Source organism: Betta splendens, chromosome 17 (genome assembly GCF_900634795.4).
Source record: "Betta splendens chromosome 17, fBetSpl5.4, whole genome shotgun sequence".
NCBI classification, from domain to species: domain Eukaryota; kingdom Metazoa; phylum Chordata; class Actinopteri; order Anabantiformes; family Osphronemidae; genus Betta; species Betta splendens.
The window spans coordinates 3,136,287-3,159,058 of record NC_040897.2 but is presented as its reverse complement, the minus strand read 5'-3'; the positions used below and the strand labels follow the sequence as shown (position 1 = coordinate 3,159,058).

General features: G+C 47.1%; 2 protein-coding genes across 2 annotated transcripts; one reads left to right on the top strand and one right to left on the bottom strand.

Annotated features, from left to right (window-relative positions):
- The first annotated feature begins 306 nt into the window (after nt 1-306).
- LOC114844041 (uncharacterized) lies at nt 307-3,449 on the top strand. The gene is made up of 5 exons (XM_029131059.3): nt 307-490; nt 795-1,057; nt 1,267-2,742; nt 2,815-2,889; nt 3,070-3,449. The coding sequence occupies exons 2-5, from the start codon at nt 802-804 to the stop codon at nt 3,186-3,188; spliced, it is 1,926 nt and encodes a 641-aa protein (XP_028986892.1). The 5' UTR covers nt 307-490; nt 795-801; the 3' UTR covers nt 3,189-3,449.
- Nucleotides 3,450-4,528: 1,079 nt separating this feature from the next.
- On the bottom strand, nt 4,529-22,772 carry LOC114844042 (epidermal retinol dehydrogenase 2-like). The gene is made up of 7 exons (XM_029131061.3): nt 22,380-22,772; nt 21,754-22,081; nt 20,295-20,426; nt 19,952-20,051; nt 18,448-18,592; nt 16,913-17,038; nt 4,529-5,619 (listed from the first exon to the last, which is right to left on the bottom strand). The coding sequence occupies exons 2-7, from the start codon at nt 22,072-22,074 to the stop codon at nt 5,523-5,525; spliced, it is 921 nt and encodes a 306-aa protein (XP_028986894.1). The 5' UTR covers nt 22,075-22,081; nt 22,380-22,772; the 3' UTR covers nt 4,529-5,522.

The following is a 22,772-nucleotide window of genomic DNA, read 5'->3' as shown; positions in this document are numbered from 1 at the left end:
GCTTTCTGGAACACACCTCAGATGTCTCCCGTTCTATTGTTGATAGACTCAATCTTTATTCACATCACTCAATTTCTTCTCTTGGGCACAGGTGGAAATGATGAAGAAGCTGAAGAAACAAACAGGAAATAGACCTTCAGAACAAAAGCTGGGTACCAGAAGTCAGAACATCAGAATGAACATCAGAGCAAATTGTTTCTTTTATCTGTTATGGGTTTTGTTTTGGAAAAAATAAGGTTTTAGTTGTCTGTAGTATTCTGAAAAGAGACCTGAAAACAAACAGACATATGTGTTACAGCTAATGGAGGACTGACAAGAAGCTCCAGTCCAGCTTGAGTCTGGCTCTATCTAGTGTTGTGAGGCCTGAGCTGCAGGAGGCCTCAGCGTTTCCAGGTGCACAGGTGATTCTGATCAGCTGCTACTTAAACTCTGCATCTGTTTGGTCTCAATCGTTTTGCGTCTCACTCTGGATTTGTCCTCATTCTACAAGGTAAACTCTTTTCTCTTTTTATTTTCTGTATAACGGTTCCTCTTTGAAACAGTTTTGGCTTGATTATTTTTATTTATATATATGAATTTTTACACACATCAAACATTCTTCGTGAAAGTCAGTCCTCCCTGGTTTTTATAATTGTTTAATGGTTTCTGTTCTGTTATTGTTTCACCACCGCTGTTCAAATGCGTTCAGCAAATGCTGGGTTGAGACTTGTTTAGTACACTGTCTTTCTATGTTCACACTACTTCTACTTGTTGTAAATGTTGTGTGCTGTTGCTCTGTTTCTGCCTCCATCCAGGCTGAATATGAGTCATCCGGGGCCTAATGGAGGGAATGTACACTCGTTCACCAACAGTGGTGCTTTTAACTCTGGGCCACAGGATGCAGACCTGCAGAGCAGCTGTCCACGGCCACGGCCTCTGTCCCGTCCACAACCCCCCTCTGCTGCTCCTGTGTTCTACGTTCATGCGCCAACTGCTCCTCCTCCACCTGCATTCCACTATCCGTGGCCACTTCCCATGCCCTTATTCTTTAACCCCCTTGAGGGCTTCCCCGGCATGGGTGAGTCAGGATGGGTTTGTAGTAACCTCCTTTTTTTATTTTTTTTATTAACCACATGAAAGCTAACTGTTTTATGGTTACTTGTTAAATCTTTCCCTTTTTTGCTTAAAAAGTAGCACTAACTATTAAACTGTAGCACTAATTAATGTTTAGTGATTCCTGGCTTTTGAATTATACCTTTTTGTTAATGTGACCTCTCCTCCTTGCAGGCTATGGCATTTTCATGCCACCTTTCCCTCCCTACATGGAGACTCCAGCCTACATTATGCCCCCCCCTCACGTCCAGCCCATGGACTACAGACGGCTGCTCCACCCTCAGGCCCATGTGCCTACGGCAGCTCACCAGAACACCAACCAGATGAGGAGAACCCGCCCGCCTCGTGGTGCATCTACAGAAACCGTGAACGCTGCGGTCCAGACAGAACTCACTGAAAGACACGCTAATGATTATGGCGACCGAAGCCCACTTGTCCTTCCAGATTCTGGACATGGGACTACCTCTGTCTCTCCCTCTTCAAGCTCTAGTTCCAAAAGAAGAGACGCTGCTGAAGCCAATGACTTTAAGAGTTTGGAACAAAAAGTGAGGAACCTGATGAGCAGTAATGGAGACGTGCAGATTAATGACGCTAGAACAAAAGTACCGCTCAAACCCAGCTTCAACGTTCAACATCCTACTCGATCTGTGGGTACATCTATCAGGGCAATTCTGGACGATCAGAAGAACCACAAAGAGGGTAGCGCTCAGACGAATGATGGTCACTGCAAAGTCTGGTCGGTCAGTTCTTCTGATAGTATTGTCCCCGTGTGTAGTTCTTCTCAACAAGATGACGTTTTCAGAGAAAGACTTTCCTCCATTTGTGGTGTTCAGAAGCTGCTGCCCTCAGAAAGTCCAAATGCTCGTGATAAGTGTGTGGACCAACTCCCAGGCGAGGATGACTCTTTTGCCAAAGACTGTGAATGTCTTTACAAAATTCTGAAACTACCTTTAGTTCGGTCAAGAGAAGATGCTCATGAAATGTCTTCAGGCAACTTCCAGACAAGAAAAAAGGTGAATGAGTCTGTTTGGTCAGTGGACTCTTTGCCTCTCTATATCCCCACTAAAGAGTGGCTTGCACAAAATGGCCTAATTGACACTGTAGCAATTGAAGAGGAGGAAGTGGGAAACTGCCAGGCAGCACGAAATTTTAGAATTGTAAACACTCCTAAAAGAATTGGGGATGCTCATGAAATGTTTTCGAGCAACTTCCAGACAAAGAAGTTCAATGAGTCTGTTTGGTCAGTTGAGTCTCTGCCTCCCTTCATCCCCACTAAAGAGTGGCTTGCACAAAATGGCCTATTTGGCCCTGTAGCAATTGAAGAGGAGGAATTGGGAAACTGCCAGTCAGCACAAAATGTCAGAAATGTAAACACTGGTAAAAGAATTGGTAACGCCTTCTCGGAGAATGAAGCGACTCTCCCGAATTCGCCCACACTGGAGAGAATCGTACAAAATGCAGTAGATGTGGAGGCCATAGATGGAAACGGTGAGCAGCTGTGTGTTCCTGTGGATCACATGCAGATGGCTGAGGTGTCTCCAAGGGGACATCTGGTGGACTGTGGCATCCAGTGTGACCAAATCCAGTGTTTCTGTGAGAAGATCAGAAGCAGCAGAGGAACCTGCAGAAGGAATCTACTCAGACCTTCAGGTAATCTGCACCTCAGTTCATCAACTGTGTCACATGAAGAGGGTTCACACTCTTTTTTTTTTTTTTTAACAGGTGTGAAGTCAAACAATGGTGGCAGCAAAGTATTCTGCATGAATGGATCTTCGCAGAAAAACCAGAATAGTCCTGGTGAGTGGAAGAATGGAAGCCAGGATCACACACTTAGTTCAGTTGTAGCTCTGAACGTAAACCGGTTAGACAATTAGAAGAATGCTGCATTTTGAGGCATATTCACTTGGAATGTAGAAAGTAAAAGAAATTCAAATTGGTGAAAAGTACAGTGTTCTAACATTTGGTTTCTGTCCACAGAAAACCTAACTGGGCAGCAGATGTCACATGATGGGCTCCCTGGCCAAACTGGGAAAAGGGGTGAGCACGGCTCAACCGCTCTCCTTACAGTGGACAGAACTAGAAATAGATTCCCGTAATTCCTGTTGAGGAATTATTTGCTTTAATGTTATAAATTTGTGCAAGACAAATGTGTGCTTAAACACTAAATACAGAAATTAGCCTTGATGAAACTTTTCATTCAGGAAATCGCCAGATTTCATTGTTCATTGCTAGTCTCAGGGTTTGGTTTTGCTTTGCTACTCGTCGGTGGAGGAAACCACAAATGAGGAAAGACATGATTTTATATTGTCTAATAATAAAATGATCTATTTTTTCAATAAATGATTTTGATATTTAAAGGTGACTTGGGTCTGATTGATTCACAGAAGGAAACTCATGACTAGAACAAAGGGGAAAAAAAACAAAGACTTCTGATCCAACAGAACTGGCAAAAAAGAAAACTTGACAAATCTGCACTAAAACCATGTTCTTGCATCAATTTGATATCTTATTCCTGTTTATACATTAACTATTCAGCTCAAAGACAACCTTCCCACCCAACAACACTGATGCACTTTCAATCTGGCAACCTCTGCTGGTTAACTAGTAACATTACATTCTATGTTCTTTTGTAAGATTACACATCTCCAGGACCTGGAGGCGGCCAGCCAGGATTGTACATGTAGGCAGCCCCTCATCCAGGACATGAGCAATTTCAGCCCCTCCCCTCTTGCAAGAGGCTCCGGTCCATGAGGGCTAGGACCTCACTGCAGTCAGTCTATTGAACTGTTCATCTAACTGTTTTGTAATAGGTATCCAGTTATTAGTTGCTGGTAACAGGTGTAGATAGGTATATTTAGTTTGGTCAGGTCTTAAACCCTGTGAAGCGTCTTAAGATAACTGTTGTTAAACAACTGCACGGAATTAAATATATAAATAGGATTATATAATAAATTTGTATATAAACAATTACATAAGAATTAGAAACACTGATTCAAAGCCCTTTTAAAGTGGGAGGGAAAACGTCAGTCCAGTCCTAAAGCGCTCCACAAGGTGGCAGCAGTCCAGCTGAGCAGCACATAAACTGAAAGGACTGAGCTGCTCCTGTCAGACAGCAGGGCTCCACGCTGACGTTTGGTTCATTCGTAACTGCTACAAGCATATTAGCAGTTTATAGGGCTAAGCTGCTTTAATGACACAAAGGGCAGAAAGCAACAATGACATTATCAGAATGCACTAAAATAAAGGGGATGACACATTCCCGTGTCATCTGGCTCATTAGAATATTTCAATAAATAACAACAACCACACAACTATTAGTCCATATTGCGACTATTTTTGTCTTATTTAGGGAACAGCCAAATTGCAAACTACGTTTTTTTATTTAGCAAATACTGCTAAAGCTTAAATGGATTCAAAAGACTGGAAGAAAAACATGTTAAAACTGATGATCTGTATTTTCAACATTTCAGTTGCAGGTAGTTAACAGTGACATTGTGACAGTGATGTTTTAGAACCAAGACATGTACAATATACGGTTAGAATAACCGCCGGCTTCCTGACATTTATTTGGCCCATTTTTCTTCATAATCATAATTAAGGCAATCGGTGCTTTGAACTGCAATCCCTTCATAGAATGGATATCTTTTACACATTAACATAAAAACACCAACTTCCACATATGACATATGCTCGTGCTGGTAAACAGTGACATAATATAACATACAAGCGCTATGACACAACCTTGGATAGAATGTATGTATGTGTGTGTATATACATCTTGCTTCAGTGTTACCAGTACATGATCTATTAATCCATCTACATTACTTCTATTATTGATGATCCTTCTTATTATTATTATTATTATTATACAAGCTGGACCAGGTCTGCTCTGGACCATCACAGTCTTAACCGGGAGACGTATCAGACACATATGGTTCACTTTACCTGAGTATTAGCAATGTTTACAACATTCATAACAATGTTAATGATACATCAATGAAATGATGAAATGAACCCTGAAGAGGCTATCCTCGGGTTCGATCCAGCAGACGTCTTTTTTTAATTGCTAGCTTCAGCTTTAGCACAGTTGTCACTGTCACTGTAGAGCAGAGCAGGAACAGCTTGGTGATGATTAGTGTAATGCTGTTTCACTCAGTCATGAACACTGGCTACAGGAACAACAACCAAACTATTTCATGATCCATCAGGAGTGGTCCTTGATCCAAAGCACATATAACTGAACAAAATGTCAAACTAAAACAAGTGATGAAGTAGTGAGCTGACCCGAATGAGGCCTTCACTATTAGATTTCAGTCCGTTCATTGCCACCACTGAGTTATACAGCACCAGCACAGAGTATAATGGAAGGAAGATTCAGTTAGATTAAAACAGATCATTGGTTAAAATACATTTAGGTGATGCTTTCTCTCTCATTCCTGCTTTATAGAGCGCCCCTTGAACTTGTCCATCAGGTTGAAGGCTCCCATGTATTGGCCCAACAGAATGCCCTGCTTCATAGGGAGGATGCTGTGGAGAGAGGATCGCAGGTTTGATTAGATAACCAGTCTGACACAAGTTTAGTTCATAAAATGACATCTGACTAAGTGTTAGGCTTTGGTTTAAATGAATCCTTCTCCAGTGTCTAAACCATCAAACACTCTAATGACATACTGTAACACAAAATAGCTAAATATGAAGCTTGTAAATTCAAATTCGACATGTGAACAATCATTCAGAGTAAGACTTTCACACAGTTAATATGATGGAACCTAAGCTAACAAATCAACGCTGAAGAGAAACCAAGTCTAAGACAAACCTGCTAGGACCCAAGTGTGGGTGCGAACCCCAGTGCTGTTCCTGCTCCCTTTGACGCGTGACAACATGAGTTGGTATTAACATATTCAGACTTTAACGAGTGCAGAGCAGCCGATGCATGTGCCACATTAGAACATCAATATTAGTCTTGCCTTCTGTCATAATATGACAATGGACAGTATATTTGTTTCTCATTACAGTTTATGAAACTGCACACTTATACAAATATATATTATTAATAATTAGAAAAGGTTAAAATAGAAGTTCAGCCACTTGTGCATTAGTGAATTTCTCCAATAAACCAGTCTCAACGAGATTTAATTTGTAACGGCAAGCACCCAGGTGTATGACATCCCTGTAGTTACCACACCATGTGTGTAAGTTATAATGAAGATATGTCTCATATGTCAATTCAGCCAGACTGGCAAATTAAACTTGTCAATATTATACACATCTGTAAAACTGCTAAATATAGAAGTGAAGCTTAAAATGTGACATCCATTGCTTTCAGATATGAAATTGCTTCCTTTTAGCCATTGGTGAGTGAATGCACACAACTAGTTATTTCCTTAAAAAGTAAATATTGCATCTAACGAGCATGTGATTGTACATGATGCAAAAGGCTGGAGATATCCCTTTGTAGAAGTTGATGCAACAACATTTTAGCAAGAGTTCTGTCTGGTAAACAAAATTGTAAATATATTTATGAAGAGACTTTAAATTAGTAACAAAATCCATTTGCCTTAAACACTTCTGACTTCAGCACAAGTGGTGCAGTGAGTTGGCAAGAAGGGCCTGGGTTCGATTCCCGGGGAGGACCGGGTACCTTTCCCTATGTTTGCATAGGTCTGGCCTGGAGACCTGTCCAGGTTGTACCATGCCTCTGCCCATAGATAGCTGGTTATAGGCTCCAGCACCTCTGCAACCCCGCATGGGACCAAGCGGTAGAAAATGAATAGATGGACTTCAGCACAGCATCTCATGAGCGTGCACTGCTAAAGTGGAGCAATACTCCTTACACTGGAGCAGTTTATTCGTTGGTGCCAACACTAATAACTATGAGGCTGTGCTACAAAAGTCTTTATGAATGTGTGATGCTTTCTTTTCCTATATTAACCAACGTTAGCAGCTTTTCAATGAACAATGACAGCCTTCAAAGAAGGAGCAGAGACAAAGCTGATTAATACACCATTGATACATTGATAAAAGCCTGAGTACAATAGCTTTTATGTGACATGAACAGAGGTGACAGATGAGGCTCTATCACCATTTGTGTGAGCTGTGTTGGCAGAGAATAATGAGTCTGTCCTCAGACAAAAAACAAGAGGAGAAAAGCTCTGCAGCACACTTCTTATCAAAGGTTATTAAGGTCCAAACTATCAGCTGAAGCCTGAGGCGTCCACCATCAGAAACTATCAGCAGGTCTCCTCAGAGAACACTTCATTTAGGTCAAGTGATGGGAAGTGCTGTTAATAACTAATGGAGGCAGTGAACTTCCAGGAGGCTAAACTAAGTACTGCACTGGGGTTTTTGACCAAAAGATGAAGTTTCATGTTTAAAGCTACAGAAACACTGAGAATTACCTCAATGAGGCAAATATGTCAGCCTTCAGTGGGTTAAGGTAGACTTAGTCTATAAAATCTACTTTATTCACTGCAGTTGATTAAACATGTCAATAAAACATGTATTTTAATACCACATAACTAAGGACCAACATGCATGCAATTCTTTCTCTCATTGGAAACGTCTTGTGTTATTAAATATGATCACCTTAGCCTTTATTTCTGAATAAGTCTTCCTGCTTTTGTATTCTGGTACACAGGCAAATTTATTTGTGCTGCTTGCTAATGAAAGGTAGACTTGAAATGATCTACAAGTGTTAGTCCTTGTGAAACATCCACTGATATGATCAGAATTCACAAAAGGCCAAAGGTGCAAACAAATTGAACAGGTGGCCCCTGAATGCAGCATCCATAGAAAAGCAGCTCTTTATGGAGTACTGAGCTGGAAGGACATTTACTTTGTGCTTTTGCCAAGTAAGGCAAAAGATATTTAAACCGACCAGTCAAGTTCAGTGATGCAGCACTAGCTTCAGCCTTGTCCAGAACCATAATGTTGTGGATCAAAGGAGAGGAACCATGGGAAAAGACCATGAGATCAAAAGGTACTGAAGTAAAAATATGAGAAGGACAAACTCTAAGATCAATCATCCACTCAACAAGGTGTGATCACTTCAAGCAGCCAGATGAAATAGACCTGGACCCGACACATTCAGACTGAACGGCTGAAATAGCTCCTGACTTAGAAACACCTGAGCTGGTACAGGTAGGCTTTTATTCCCTTGAAACAAGGATGATGTTTAGCAAAATGATAATGAGCTGTGACGTCTTCCAATGTGTGAAGGCTTCACTATAACAAATAAAACACGTTATTCTAAACAGCCCAATGTAGTTACCATGAACTCGTCGATCCATCACATATGTAGATGGACAAGCTCACACCTACAGGCACTTGGCAATGGACCAATGAAGAAAGCTGCAGTAAACTTCCACCAACCACTGCTGTGTCTACAGCTACACCAACAACAGCTGAACAATGCAGATAGAAACGTTCTTCATATCAAACACCAGGCTGAGGGAGTGTTGACACCATCCTCCCCTAAAAAGCAACAGAGTCCTGTTTTTACCTAGTGGAGCACACGTCACCTCTGTAAACACCAGTCCAAGGTGGGATTAGATCCCAGGACTCTGATCCATGAGCCACAGGAGCAGTTATTGTTCATATATCCTATACACGTAGATCTTGCTCTCACTCTTTGACCAAAACAACAGACGCTGTAATTTCAATTACAGACGAGCTCTCAGTGACATAGGCCAAACTACATTAACATAACACCCGAACTACATTACCATCACACTCGGATCAGACACAATTCCTCCTCTTTGACTAAACTAACAGATCAGAATCTGACACATGGTCATAACACAACGCTGTGTCTGATCAGCTCGTCTCTCTCTGCTGCAATGATCTATGTACCGTCACAGTCACAGCTGCCTCACTGACACTTGCAGAGTAATAGGCCATTAATGAAGAGATAACAAGGTGTAACTGACTGGTGTTAATCAAGTGATTACTGTGTGTCCCATGTGGTTCTGTCTGATTGGTACCATCTCGTATTCTCATCTCCATCTTTGTTTCGTTATCACGCATTAAAGCCTCTGTTTGCAATAAACAGTTGTAAAAATAAATTAACTTGGACAGGTGCATCATTACAATGGCAGAAAACCAGCAGACACTTCTCATAAAGCTAATGAGAAGAGGAAATGGAGGGAAGTGATGGGAAAACAATAAACTGGAAATTAAACCCTACGAAACCTGCTTCAATAAATCATTTAACTAATCAAGCTACAAAAAAAGCCTTAGCTTCAGGATATAGAAACCACACGCACACACTACAACTATCTTCAAGATGGTCTATTATTAACAGACGCAGGTGTCTGGTTGCACTGGAAGTGACCTGTAACTTCCCTTTGTGCCATTCATAATATTATTATTATCGTCACTTTCACTGTCAGAGTCTCAGCTAGTAGATATGACTACAGATCACCTGCAGCTACTCTATCTTTTCTCTAGCTCAATCTTTGAGCCTTACTACCACTTAAGAACCAACCATGTTTTTAGGCAATAAAGGAAATGCCCCCAGGTTGTCAGCGCTAAAGTCACAGCCATTGTCATAATATGGTGCTAGTGAAACTTTGTGTGCAGGTAGGTCTAAACACCTGAAGCCAACAGATCATCATGACTCCGGTTCAGTTCAGGCCGTGAACTACATCAAAGCCAAGACAAACATGGTGTAGCAGACAGTCATGACAAGAGCACACAGGCAATGACCTACAATAATCACTATGTCTAACGGAACCTCCTAATACTTCTCAGAACCATTAACCAAACCATAGACAAAGTATAACACCAGGGAATAAATAAAACAATTTTTGTTTTCCTCCAATGTAAAACAAGTCATTTTATGATTTTATCAGTAAACATTTACTAGCTACGATAGGAATGTCACTAACTACAAACCCAAGAAGCAACATATTTGTCTATATATACTTGTTTTCATTCATCAATGTATTCATTTATTTAAAATAAATATGTAATGAACGCAAAACAACAACTCAAACCTCCCCTGGCAACAGATATAATCAAAGTTGCTCAACATGTGGACAGAATAATGTGTGAAAGGATTTCAATGCAGCCTGGGGGTAGTGGAGGGGTCAACCCCAGGTAAGAGCTAAGGAGAAGAGTCTTCCACTGCAGGACACGGAAGAAACACAGGAGGAGGCTACGGACGCCACAGAACAGAAATTAAAAAGAATGAGTAATTAACTTGGACAGCGTCTCTGGGACAGAGGGAGCTGCTGGTGCATGTGTGCTCCAGAACGCTTTTGGCAAAGCCTCCAATTTTTCTCATAACTCCTCTGAATTGTAAACTTGTGAAGCTACATTTCACCCTTTTAACTGAAAATGAGTCAAGCTGCCTTGACTTAACTTCCAGACACATGTAGAGCTGAAAGTGAGAAAGAAAGGCTGGAGAAATAAGGTTCACACATACAGCATTTGACACCTGGGCTGCATGGGTTGGCAGCGGCAGCGTGAAAATGGGCAGAGGTTCTATCTGGGACAAACTGCATCCTAGCTTGGCAAACTATTGCAGAAAAGCCACCTAAAGGTAAAATGCTAACGTTTTAAAGAATCAACCATCTACAGTAACAGTAATGTTGTGGAGAGAGTTAAAACCTGAAAGGAATCACTGCACAAATGACAACATCACAACTGAACATCTCTGGGCCTGCACTGACCCCAAGTACCATTCTCTGCAGGACATGTGGCCTCACACTTCCAGAAAAAAGTGTTTGAGCAGTTTCACAGAAAAAGTTCCATAATATTCTATTAAATCATATCAATTTTAACCAATAGGTTGTTTACTGTATGTTCTATTCTGAATAAAGTATGGGTTGATGTATTTGCCAATCATTGCATTTATTTCCTACACAGCAGCTCACATTGTACATGTTTGACTTTCGTTTCTCAGCCTCCACCATCTGGCCACAATCGCAGTCATCCTTGAATACTTATCTACCGTGTCACTTTACGTGCCACTGTTAGACAAGCAACTAACATACTGTATTTATGAACATTCTAAAGTACTCAGAGTTTGTGTCAGGTTTTCGTTCCTGGTTTTACTTTGAAAGGACTCTTCTGTTTTTGATCCCAGTTTCCGGTTTTATTTTGTAAGCATTTCCGTTTCTCATTACACTCACCTGTTTCGTATCAGTGATCGGCTCCGTGTATTTAACCACCACCTGTCGCATCGATTCTCTGCCAGATCGTTGTTTATGTGTTTCTTCAGTGCCCCAGTTTCATCAACGTATCCGAGTTCCATGAGTGTATGCATGTTTCATCGCCTGACCCTGGACTGCTACTGACCGTGAGTTTGTCTCATCCCTGCCTGTACTTTCGCTGAGCCTCTTTGTGTACGAACCCTGCCTGGACATTGGACTCGAGATTGCCTGCTCCCCTTGTTACTGCTTTAAACCCTCCCGTGTATGACCTGGACCGTCTGACCGTGCTTTTTTGGGAAAATAAACTTCTTTTTTTGATCATAACCCTGCCTCCGTGCTGCGCATGTGGGTCCTTTCATTGCCGTCCCTTGACAGAACGATCTGGCCAAACTTGGACCCAGCCAGCACTTAGCCTCCGGTCAGGTCAGTGACTGTTTTTCCTTGTTTTTTTTTACGGCGAATATAACTCTCCCGCGGAAGTATGGAGTTTACCTGCGCCGAGCTAACCAGCGACCTACGTGTTTATTTCGAGATCCTCGCGGAGGATTACCGACGGGCTAGTAACCCGAAGGACCAGCGCAGCGCCGTGGAGGTGGCGATATTGACGCTGGAGGACGATGACACCGCGTTAGATCACCCCAGTGTTCGTCGCCTCTATGAGCGACTGTGCGCGAAGTCTGACGAGCTAAGCGACGCGCTCTGTACCACGCCAGCGCCGGTCGCACCGCCGATGGTTTCGGTTTCCTCTTCCCCGCCCCGTCGGATCGTCGTGCCTGCACCAACCTGCCCAGCTCCATGGTTGTTTCCCTGGGAGGATTTCCTGCTCCCACGCGGTCCTCAGTCTCCAGTCCAGCCGTGTTTTGCCCAGTCTCCAGTTCAGTCGTGTTTTGCCCAGTCTCCAGTTCAGTCGTGTTTTGCCCAGTCTCCAGCTCAGTCGTGTTTTGCCCAGTCTCCAGCTCAGTCGTGTTTAGCCCAGTCTCCAGCTCAGTCGTGTTTAGCCCAGTCTCCAGCTCAGTCGTGTTTAGCCCAGTCTCCAGCTCAGTCGTGTTTAGCCCAGTCTCCAGCTCAGTCGTGTTTAGCCCAGTCTCCAGCTCAGTCGTGTTTAGCCCAGTCTCCAGCTCAGTCGTGTTTTGCCCCGTCCCCAGCTCAGCCGCGTGCTGCCCCGTCCCCAGTTCAGCCGCGTGCTGCCCCGTCCCCAGTTCAGCCGCGTGCTGCCCCGTCCCCAGTTCAGCCGCGTGCTGCCCAGTCCCCAGTTCAGCCGCGTGCTGCCCAGTCCCCAGTTCAGCCGCGCGCTGCCCAGTCCCCAGTTCAGCCGCGCCCTGTTCAGTCTCCAGTCCAGTCGAGCCCAGCCCAGGTCTCAGTCCAGTCGAGCCCAGCCCAGGTCTCAGTCCAGTCGAGCCCAGCCCAGGTCTCAGTCCAGTCGAGCCCAGCCCAGGTCTCAGTCCAGTCGAGCCCAGCCCAGGTCTCAGTCCAGTCGAGCCCAGCTCAGTCGAGCCCCGCTCCAGCTGAGCCCAGTCCAGGTTTCAGTCCAGTCGAGCCCAGTCCAGGTTTCAGTCCAGTCCAGTCGAGCCCAGTTCAGTCGAGCCCAGTCCAGGTTTCAGCCAAGTCCAGTCGAGCCCCGCTCCAGTCGAGCCCAGTCCAGTCGAGCCCAGTCCAGTCGAGCCCAGTCCAGTCGAGCCCAGTCCAGTCGAGCCCAGTCCAGTCGAGCCCAGTCCAGTCGAGCCCAGTCCAGTCGAGCCCCGCTCCAGTCGAGTCCAGTCCAGGTTTCAGTCCAGTCCAGGTTTCAGTCCAGTCCAGTCGAGCCCAGTTCAGTCGAGCCCAGTTCAGTCGAGCCCAGTTCAGTCGAGCCCAGTTCAGTCGAGCCCAGTTCAGTCGAGCCCAGTTCAGTCGAGCCCAGTTCAGTCGAGCCCAGTTCAGTCGGCCCCAGTTCAGTCGAGTCCTGTCCCGGCCCCAGTTCAGTCGAGTCCTGTCCCGGCCCCAGTTCAGTCGAGTCCTGTCCCGGCCCCAGTGCAGTCGAGTCCTGTCCCGGCCCCAGTGCAGTCGAGTCCTGTCCCGGCCCCAGTGCAGTCGAGTCACGTTCCTGTCCCGGTTCCAGTGCAGTCCAGTCACGTTCCTGTCCCGGTTCCAGTGCAGTCCAGTCACGTTCCTGTCCCGGTTCCAGTGCAGTCCAGTCACGTTCCTGTCCCGGTTCCAGTGCAGTCCAGTCACGTTCCTGTCCCGGTTCAGTTCAGTCACGCGCAGGTCGTGTCCCAACCAGAGGGCACCACCTGTCGTGCAGGTGCTGTGCACACCCGATCAGGCCCGACGTCTGCTCCGTCGAGCTTGGCAGCGGCAAGTAGCCATGCCAGCTCCAGAGTAGATGTCGTTCCAGTTCCTGTCGGCCATGTCGCGGCCGTTCCTGTCGGCCATGTCGCGGCCGTTCCTGTCGGCCATGTTGAGGCCGTTCTAGTTCCTGTTCCTGTCCCTGTCGGCCATGTTGCGGCCGTTCCTGTCGGCCATGTTGCGGCCGTTCCTGTCGGCCATGTTGCGGCCGTTCCTGTCGGCCATGTTGCGGCCGTTCTAGTCCCTGTTCCGGTTCCTGTCGGCCAAGTAGAGGTCGTTCCTGTCGGCCAAGTAGAGGTCGTTCCTGTCGGCCAAGTAGAGGTCGTTCCTGTCGGCCAAGTAGAGGTCGTTCCTGTCGGCCAAGTAGAGGTCGTTCCTGTCGGCCAAGTAGAGGTCGTTCCTGTCGGCCAAGTAGAGGTCGTTCCTGTCGGCCAAGTAGAGGTCGTTCCTGTCGGCCAAGTAGAGGTCGTCCCTGTCGGCCAAGTAGAGGTCGTTCCTGTCCCTGTCGGCCAAGTAGAGGTCGTTCCTGTCCCTGTCGGCCAAGCTGAGGTCGTTCCTGTCCCTGTCGGCCAAGCTGAGGTCGTTCCTGTCCCTGTCGGCCAAGCTGAGGTCGTTCCTGTCGGCCAAGTAGATGCCGTTCCTGTCCCTGTAGGCCAAGTTGAGGGCGTTCCCGTAGGCCAAGTTGAGGGCGTTCCCGTAGGCCAAGTTGAGGGCGTTCCCGTAGGCCAAGTTGAGGGCGTTCCCGTAGGCCAAGCTGAGGGCGTTCCCGTAGGCCAAGTTGAGGGCGTTCCCGTAGGCCAAGTAGAGGTCGCCCCAGGCCCCGTTCCTGTCGGCCCGAGAGAGGTCGTTCCAGTCCCTCTCACCCTCGGAGCCGCAGCGCCCGCCGGCCTCCAGGAGGAGGCAGCGCCTGCTGCAGTTCCTGCGCACCTCCAGGAGGAGGTCGCGCCTGCTGCAGTTCCTGCGCACCTCCAGGAGGAGGTCGCGCCAGCTGCAGTTCCTGCGCACCTCCAGGAGGAGGTCGCGCCAGCTGCAGTTCCTGCGCACCTCCAGGAGGAGGTCGCGCCAGCTGCAGTTCCCGCGCACCTCCAGGAGGAGGTCGCGCCAGCTGCAGTTCCCGCGCACCTCCAGGAGGAGGTCGCGCCAGCTGCAGTTCCCGCGCACCTCCAGGAGGAGGTCGCGCCGGCTGCAGTTCCCGCGCACCTCCAGGAGGAGGTCGCGCCGGCTGCAGTCCCAGCGCACCTCCAGGGGGAGGTCGCGCCAGCTGCAGTTCCCGCGCACCTCCAGGAGGAGGTCGCGCCAGCTGCAGTTCCCGCGCACCTCCAGGAGGAGGTCGCGCCAGCTGCAGTTCCCGCGCACCTCCAGGAGGAGGTCGCGCCAGCTGCAGTTCCCGCGCACCTCCAGGAGGAGGTCGCGCCAGCTGCAGTTCCCCGCGCACCTCCAGGAGGAGGTCGCGCCAGCTGCAGTTCCCGCGCACCTCCAGGAGGAGGTCGCGCCAGCTGCAGTTCCCGCGCACCTCCAGGAGGAGGTCGCGCCAGCTGCAGTTCCCGCGCACCTCCAGGAGGAGGTCGCGCCAGCGGCAGTTCCCGCGCACCTCCAGGAGGAGGTCGCGCCAGCGGCAGTCCCGGCGGACCTCCAGGAGGGGGCCGCGCCAGCCGCAGTCCCGGCGGACCTCCAGGAGGGGGTCGCGCCAGCCGCAGTCCCGGCGGACCTCCAGGAGGGGGTCGCGCCAGCCGCAGTCCCGGCGGACCTCCAGGAGGGGGTCGCGCCAGCCGCAGTCCCGGCGGACCTCCAGGAGGGGGTCGCGCCAGCCGCAGTCCCGGCGGACCTCCAGGAGGGGGTCGCGCCAGCCGCAGTCCCGGCGGACCTCCAGGAGGGGGTCGCGCCAGCCGCAGTCCCGGCGGACCTCCAGGAGGGGGTCGCGCCCGTCGCAGTCCCGGCGGACCTCCAGGAGGGGGTCGCGCCCGTCGTAGTTCCTGTCGACCCCCAGGAGGGGGTCGCGCCCGTCGCAGTCCCGGCGGACCTCCAGGAGGGGGTCGCGCCCGTCGCAGTCCCGGCGGACCTCCAGGAGGGGGTCGCGCCCGTCGTAGTTCCTGTCGACCTCCAGGAGGGGGTCGCGCCCGTCGCAGTCCCGGCGGACCTCCAGGAGGGGGTCGTTCCCGTCGCAGCTCCCGCTGCACCGGCATCGGTCCCTGGCGGCTCGGCCCCGGCCGCACCTGCATCTGTTCCTGGCGGCTCGGCTCCGGCCGCACCGGCATCGGTTCCTGCCTCGTCCTGGTCTCGGCTGCCGGACTGGTGGCCTCGCCCTCGGCTTCGCCTGCTGATTGGATGGCGCTGCCTCCTTCGGCGCCGTCCGCCTCGACTCCGCCACCGCCACGGCCGTTCGCCTGGGGTGAGTCCCCGCCTGCCGCGGCGATGGCGGGGCCTCTGCCGTCGTCGTCCGCCGCGACCCTGGGACCCCCGGAGCATCTCCGTCGGGGAGGGGGCTGGGCTCAGCCCTGCTCTCCCGGACCTCGCCAGCCGTCGTGGTGGACTCTCCTGCCACCACCCTCGTGAGGAACTCCTGGACTCTGTTCTCCCTGTCATGGACTTTCGGTTTTGGTTCTGTGGACTCTTGTTTTGACCCTCCTCCGGTCCTCCCTCCGCCCACCCTGCTTGTCTGCCTGGAAGGGGAGGGATTCAGTCCCTCCTCCTGTGTCCACCCTCCGCCCGCCCTGGTTCGGGGGGGGGGCTTCCGTGGGCGCCGTGGAAGACGCCCTAGAGGGAGGGGTACTGTCAGGTTTTCGTTCCTGGTTTTACTTTGAAAGGACTCTTCTGTTTTTGATCCCAGTTTCCGGTTTTATTTTGTAAGCATTTCCGTTTCTCATTACACTCACCTGTTTCGTATCAGTGATCGGCTCCGTGTATTTAACCACCACCTGTCGCATCGATTCTCTGCCAGATCGTTGTTTATGTGTTTCTTCAGTGCCCCAGTTTCATCAACGTATCCGAGTTCCATGAGTGTATGCATGTTTCATCGCCTGACCCTGGACTGCTACTGACCGTGAGTTTGTCTCATCCCTGCCTGTACTTTCGCTGAGCCTCTTTGTGTACGAACCCTGCCTGGACATTGGACTCGAGATTGCCTGCTCCCCTTGTTACTGCTTTAAACCCTCCCGTGTATGACCTGGACCGTCTGACCGTGCTTTTTTGGGAAAATAAACTTCTTTTTTTGATCATAACCCTGCCTCCGTGCTGCGCATGTGGGTCCTTTCATTGCCGTCCCTTGACAGTTTGACCAAGCGTTTTTTTGTGTTAAACTATGTAAAAGATCTTTGTGTAGAAAAGAGAAGCCAGACACTAACTTCTTCAGAGCGGCCAGAAGGTACATGCTCTTGGGCACCAGGAGAAAGACCTGGTCTGTGAGCACAGCGTTGATGATCTTCTTGGACACATAGTCAGGCTTCAGGATTGGCATTAGTCTTGGCCACCTGATGAAAAAGGAAGGCAAAAAGGTTTTCCATGAGAGACATGATAGTAACACGGGGGAGAAGGTCTTGCTTCTGATCTGGATGACTCTCTAACATTGAACACTTGCTCAGTAAATAATAAGCTTTACCTTGTGAAGGGTCAAAGATGCTGCTTTCGAACTTCATAAGAAAACACTATTTGCAATAAATATATAAAATAATTCATCTTTACTAAAGGAATAATGTGCAGCCTCTCATTAGAATCAACATTTGGTGAAAACAAATATTTAGGTATTTATATTTTACTACTATTCAACACAAAATAGGAGGTTTCGATTTTAGCTCAAGTTTCCTGTAACAGCATAGTGTTACATTATACACGGATACATATCTGTCAATACAGATGAATATTGTTTCATCAATACGATTAAATGTTCAGGAACTATAAATATGAGTATTTTAAATGACACTTCAAAGAAATTCTTAGTAATAAGAAAATACTTCATACAATACATTTCTCGTTACTAAAGAATTTAGCAGAGAATTTCTTTGAACATCATTAGTTTAAAGAAATCAAGTGTAATGTTCATCTCAAGTGTCCATTTGTTGGAGCTTTTACATTTGGTACTGAACAAATGGTCAAAACTAGTGAGAACCCTGCTGCTGGACATTAACCCTTAGCACACCACACCCCACACCCCTCGGTGCACGTCTGAGAGATGGATCCCCTTCTTCCTCCAGCTGTACCAATAGAATACGTTTCTAAGACAGGTTAAGTTCATCGCCAAGCTGGACCCAGTCACTAAACCAGGTGTCGACACTCGGCAACTCTGTCCTATCCTAATAATCAGAAACTATGAACTACAGCTGAACACAGGCAGACACTGGATGTCATAACAGAACAGATCAGACAAACAGTATTTAAAGCTTTATGTTGAAGAAAGTACATGTATGCATTAATATTACAAGACTTAAAATTAGTGATTCATGACCCAGTTTAAGAGAAAAGCCACAGGAATGGTGGCTTTTTTCCTAATGGTGTAATGCTACTGGTCCATCAAATCCTAAAAAGATTTACTTCCAGTTCCATTCTGTTACACTTGGTTTAATTTTCCTTCGAGGTTTTCGATCTTCAGTTGTTAATAGACTTGTCATGTTACATAAAAAAAAAAATCTCACTTCTCCATCAGTGGTTGTCTGAGAAGTGAGTCGATTACACTCACTTCACTTACACAGTTTGGAGCAGTGGCCATTAGAGCCAGGCACTGCTGCCTCCAGCACTGTCAGACCTCAACCCATACAGCTACAGAAAGCTCAGGGTTCTCACAAAGACAAAAATCAAAGTCTGACGTTAACTATTAATACAGACATGCGATTCCTATAGCAAATCAATAGGAACCGTATCAGAATGAAATGTGAGGCAGACATACTTGGTTTGACAGCCATCAAACATCCCAGTATTGATGAAGTATGGGCACACGATGGTGGTTTTCACGCCGTCCTTTCCACTTGCCAGCAGCTCCAGACCCACGGATTCTGCAAAACCTACTGCTGCAAACTTACTGGCACAGTAGTCTACAGGAAAAAGAAGAAAATCACAGTTACGGTGATTAGCACAGCTCCTTGCTCCTTAACGCATTGGAGGAAACCAGAACTTCAGAGGGACAATTCCCTCCGAAGCCGCAAATCCATGGGTGATAATTGAATCAGTGTAGACGCCAACCTTCCTTCACTGTTCTCGACACTGTTTTACTTACACAAGCCTAAAACAAGCATAAAAACCTCACGTAATACAGGTTAGTAACAACTGCATATTAAACAGAAAGGCACTCATGCCAGAAGTTTAGTTCCTAAACGCAAACAGGTCCAGGCTGATCTTCTAAACCCACACAGTGCTGCCGTCGGGACCCCGTTTATCTTATTTAGTCTCAAGTGCGTTGAAAGTCGACTGATGCGCACTTCCTGCTCCACGTGGTTACACAATCTGCCCCAGACAGGGTTACTGCATAAGTTTAATATAGGCCAGAGGGCAGCTCCATCACTTACTTTGTTACAACAGAGCAGTGTGTCTCAATGCGGCCCGGAGCACCACAGGGCATGATTACATACAAGTCTGATTGTGTGGTAGATGATAACCACAATTAAGAAATGCTTTCTTAAGCAACCGCTGTTAACTATGACCCAAATGACTGAAAGTACTGAACAAGGGGGGAAATTATTCTTCTAAAACTGTTTCAGCCAGGACTGTGTCTGAAAATAAAAAAGTGTCAGGAGTTTTCACACATCAACTCACAAACACATCTACACCAACGGATAGAAAAACAGAAATCCTGACACAGCAATAGTAAACATGGCGTGATCTTCTGGATAAATACCTTTAACAAGATCTACACCAGTGGCCAGCAACACATTAGACATTACATCATATTACTACAGTAGAAAAGTAGCAACGGAACCCAACATGTTCTAAATGGGACTAACCACCACAGACTACTGCTGCTGTGCCACGTTTGCCTCCACACCAGCTCCTCTCTACAATGGGCAGCGTGAAAGAAGCGGCTGCTGAACCTTTACACGCCCAGCTCTCTGCTTCGTATCAAACACCCAGAAAGTCAATACTCCAATCATCTACTTGTTTCTCCTCCATTTATCACTGGAAGATAATGCATTGTTTGTATCTTAGCTGTTATTTTTTCTGGCTGATGTGTTTACTGTACATATAAAGACGTGTTATTTTAGTTTTAACATTTCTATTTTTGAAAAAAAAGACAGTCTTTCCCTTTTCACGAAAAAGTGCAAGTGAAAAAAGTTAGTTGTTGAGGTTTATAGGTTGTGTTATTGATTAAGTACCCAAATGTCCTTTTGGTAGTGCCTAGTGTTAATACAAGCATTGGACACATAGATGGAGACACACACGAACACATACACACACACCTGCTAATCCATTGACTCCTATGAGACCAGCAGAACTGGCAATGCTGACAAGATGCCCGTGGTTGTTGGCGATCATGGCCGGGAGGAAAGCCTTGTAGGTCTAAGGAGGACCAAAAGCAAGCACACAAACCAGAAGGGATGAGACTACTACTACAATGTACATGAATACACACACACACACACACACACAAAGTATTCCAAAAGGTATAAAGCAAAACAGGACAATACATTGACAGGAAACAAAATACACCTTTGGAATTACCTGAAGAACATAAAGGAGACAGTTTACTGTACAGTTACAAACTAGGAATGGGTGATGGATGGTAAAACCTGTCAGACTGACCCAGAAGTGAGCCATTATGTTGACCTCCATAGTCTTTTCAATCAGAGAATCAGGAGCATCCATGAACTTCTTTCCTGTCACGATGCCAGCGTTGTTCACCAGGATGCTGACGTCACCCACCTCCCGTTTCACCTGCACACAGCAAAGAGGAATGAACATACATTACAGTCAACTTAATCCTTAAAGGATAACCTGGTACCAGCGTGCTGATAGACAGGAGGCACTGAGGGGGCACAGTTTATTTGTATGGTCTTTTTCTCAATAACGCTGCAGGATACTGTTGCCAGTTACAGGAGGAGGTTCCAAACCTACCTGTCTTTGCAGTTTCACACTGTGTAAAAAACACTGCAAATTGTTCAAAATGAGACATCCTGCACTGTGCAGGATGACAGAAGGCACAGATTTGTTTGTCAGACCTCTGCCCTACATCGGGTGCTTTCAACCTACAGGCTCGGTTTGTTTAAATAAACCAAGTCCATGTTCTCTTGGTGCACTTTGTTTCGTCTGGTGAGAAAGTCATCACACTCACAAGAAGTCTGGAGCATTCCTCCCGATGAGAACATATGTGTGACCACCAGAAGCTTTTAATTATATGTAGACTGTTATAAAACTAGAGGCCATTTCCTTACACTCCTATACACCCAAACTCACTATACACAATGAAACTGTAGAGAACAGCTTAGAAATGTTTGCTTATTACACCATCCACCTCATTAACAGAAGGAGCAGGACAGGAGGATGTCACCATTTCATTCATCAGCTGGTTATAAAAATAAAGCCAACACTCCAGCTGCTAGATGCAGCAACAGTAAAATAACTGTTATAGGGAGGGTACTGTCGTCAGTCTAAGAGATTAAGTAAGGATTTCTCCATTTTATATTGCGATAATATTTAACAAAATTAGCTTCTTATCAGATTAGTAGCTTAATCAATAAAATGCTCTGTAGTCAAATGCAGGTGTAGCCATCAGTTCATATGATAGTTATCAACTTTTTTAAAGAGTTCATCTGCAGCAGACTACCTTGACTTAACATGTGGCCATAGGTGTCAGAATGGAAGACAGTTTCTAAAGAATGAAAACCAGAATCCAGTCTAGCTGTTTACCCTACAATTGAGTCCTGATTCATCTCTGTTATCTGTAATTAACACTACCTTTGACCCGAGGACATAAAAATGACGTGCATTCTGCCAGGTGTCAGTGTTACTGAACAGTGGAGAGAGGCACAATGTCACTGATGAGATAAGAGGACATCTCTGTGTTCTCTAGGAAAGATAAAGTCTGTGTTCTAGTTTGGCTGGAGGATTCTGTTAGTCCTTTAACCATCAGCAGCTGAATACAGGCTTGAGCTCTGGGACGGGTCGGCATTCAGAGAAACTGCTGAAAGCGTGACCGAGGCCAGTTTGATCAGCGTTTGGCCTGGGGTCAGATGGTTATCCAGAGAACTTTGGAGCATTTTACCTGGTCAGCCACTCTATAAACCTCGTTCTTGTCACTGCAGTCACACAGGTAGTAGTGGACTCTAGTGGCGCCGCTGCTCTTGGCCAGCCTCGCCGTCTCCTTCATTCCCTCCTGGTTAATGTCCCACAGCACCAGTACTGTACCAAGAGCCGCAAACTCCTGGGCCATGAGGCGCCCGATGCCACTACCCGAGCCAGTGATCAGAACCACCTCACCAGCGATGTTCTTCTTCTTCTTGGGGACAAACAGGTGGATGAAAGACTCCACGTTGTACCAGATAGACAGCAGGAGGACTTTTAGTGTTTCCAGGAAGAAATTCATAATGTCACTAAAAAAACAGAGAGAGACTGATTTTGTGAGGGCAATCACAATTACACTTTAAGAGAAAATGTGCAGCCTGCTCCCAACTATGATGATGGAGGGCGGATCCACAAAGTGAGCAGCTACTTTAAATGGCTGCATATTCATAAACTCGGAGTTAAGCAGAGTCACACTATGTTTGTTTGCTCTTCATCTCTAGAGACTTACGTGATGACTTGTATAACTCAGCAGACGACAAAAGACTGAGACAAGGTGCATGCACAAAACATTATAACAGAGGAGCCCATTAAGTGAGCAAGACTTACCCGGACGGCTTCTACAGTCTAACGTTACAGATTCGGTTCAACAGCGATTCTCTCCGTTCCGCTTAACGGCAACTTAAATGTTCCAGCGTCACCGAGACCTTTGCTCTAAACACACACGAGATTACGACAGAGCCGCTTTGGTCCAAGAACCACCGGGTGTCCTTCCTGCTTCCACGGTGAACGGGCTGGGTTCGGTCTGCCCCGCTGTGTACAGCTTTTAAGCGTTTCTGTAGCCTGCGGGCGAAGAAACACGTGACGTCACATCAAACACGGACAAGCACACCGCTGGAGGCAAAGGGGTTGTCACGTGATCAACGGCAAACAACAGGTTCGTTGGAGATGAACCGCGCCTCCCTAAGAGAAGACCCGGCGAACGAGTAGTGCGTGGCTGCA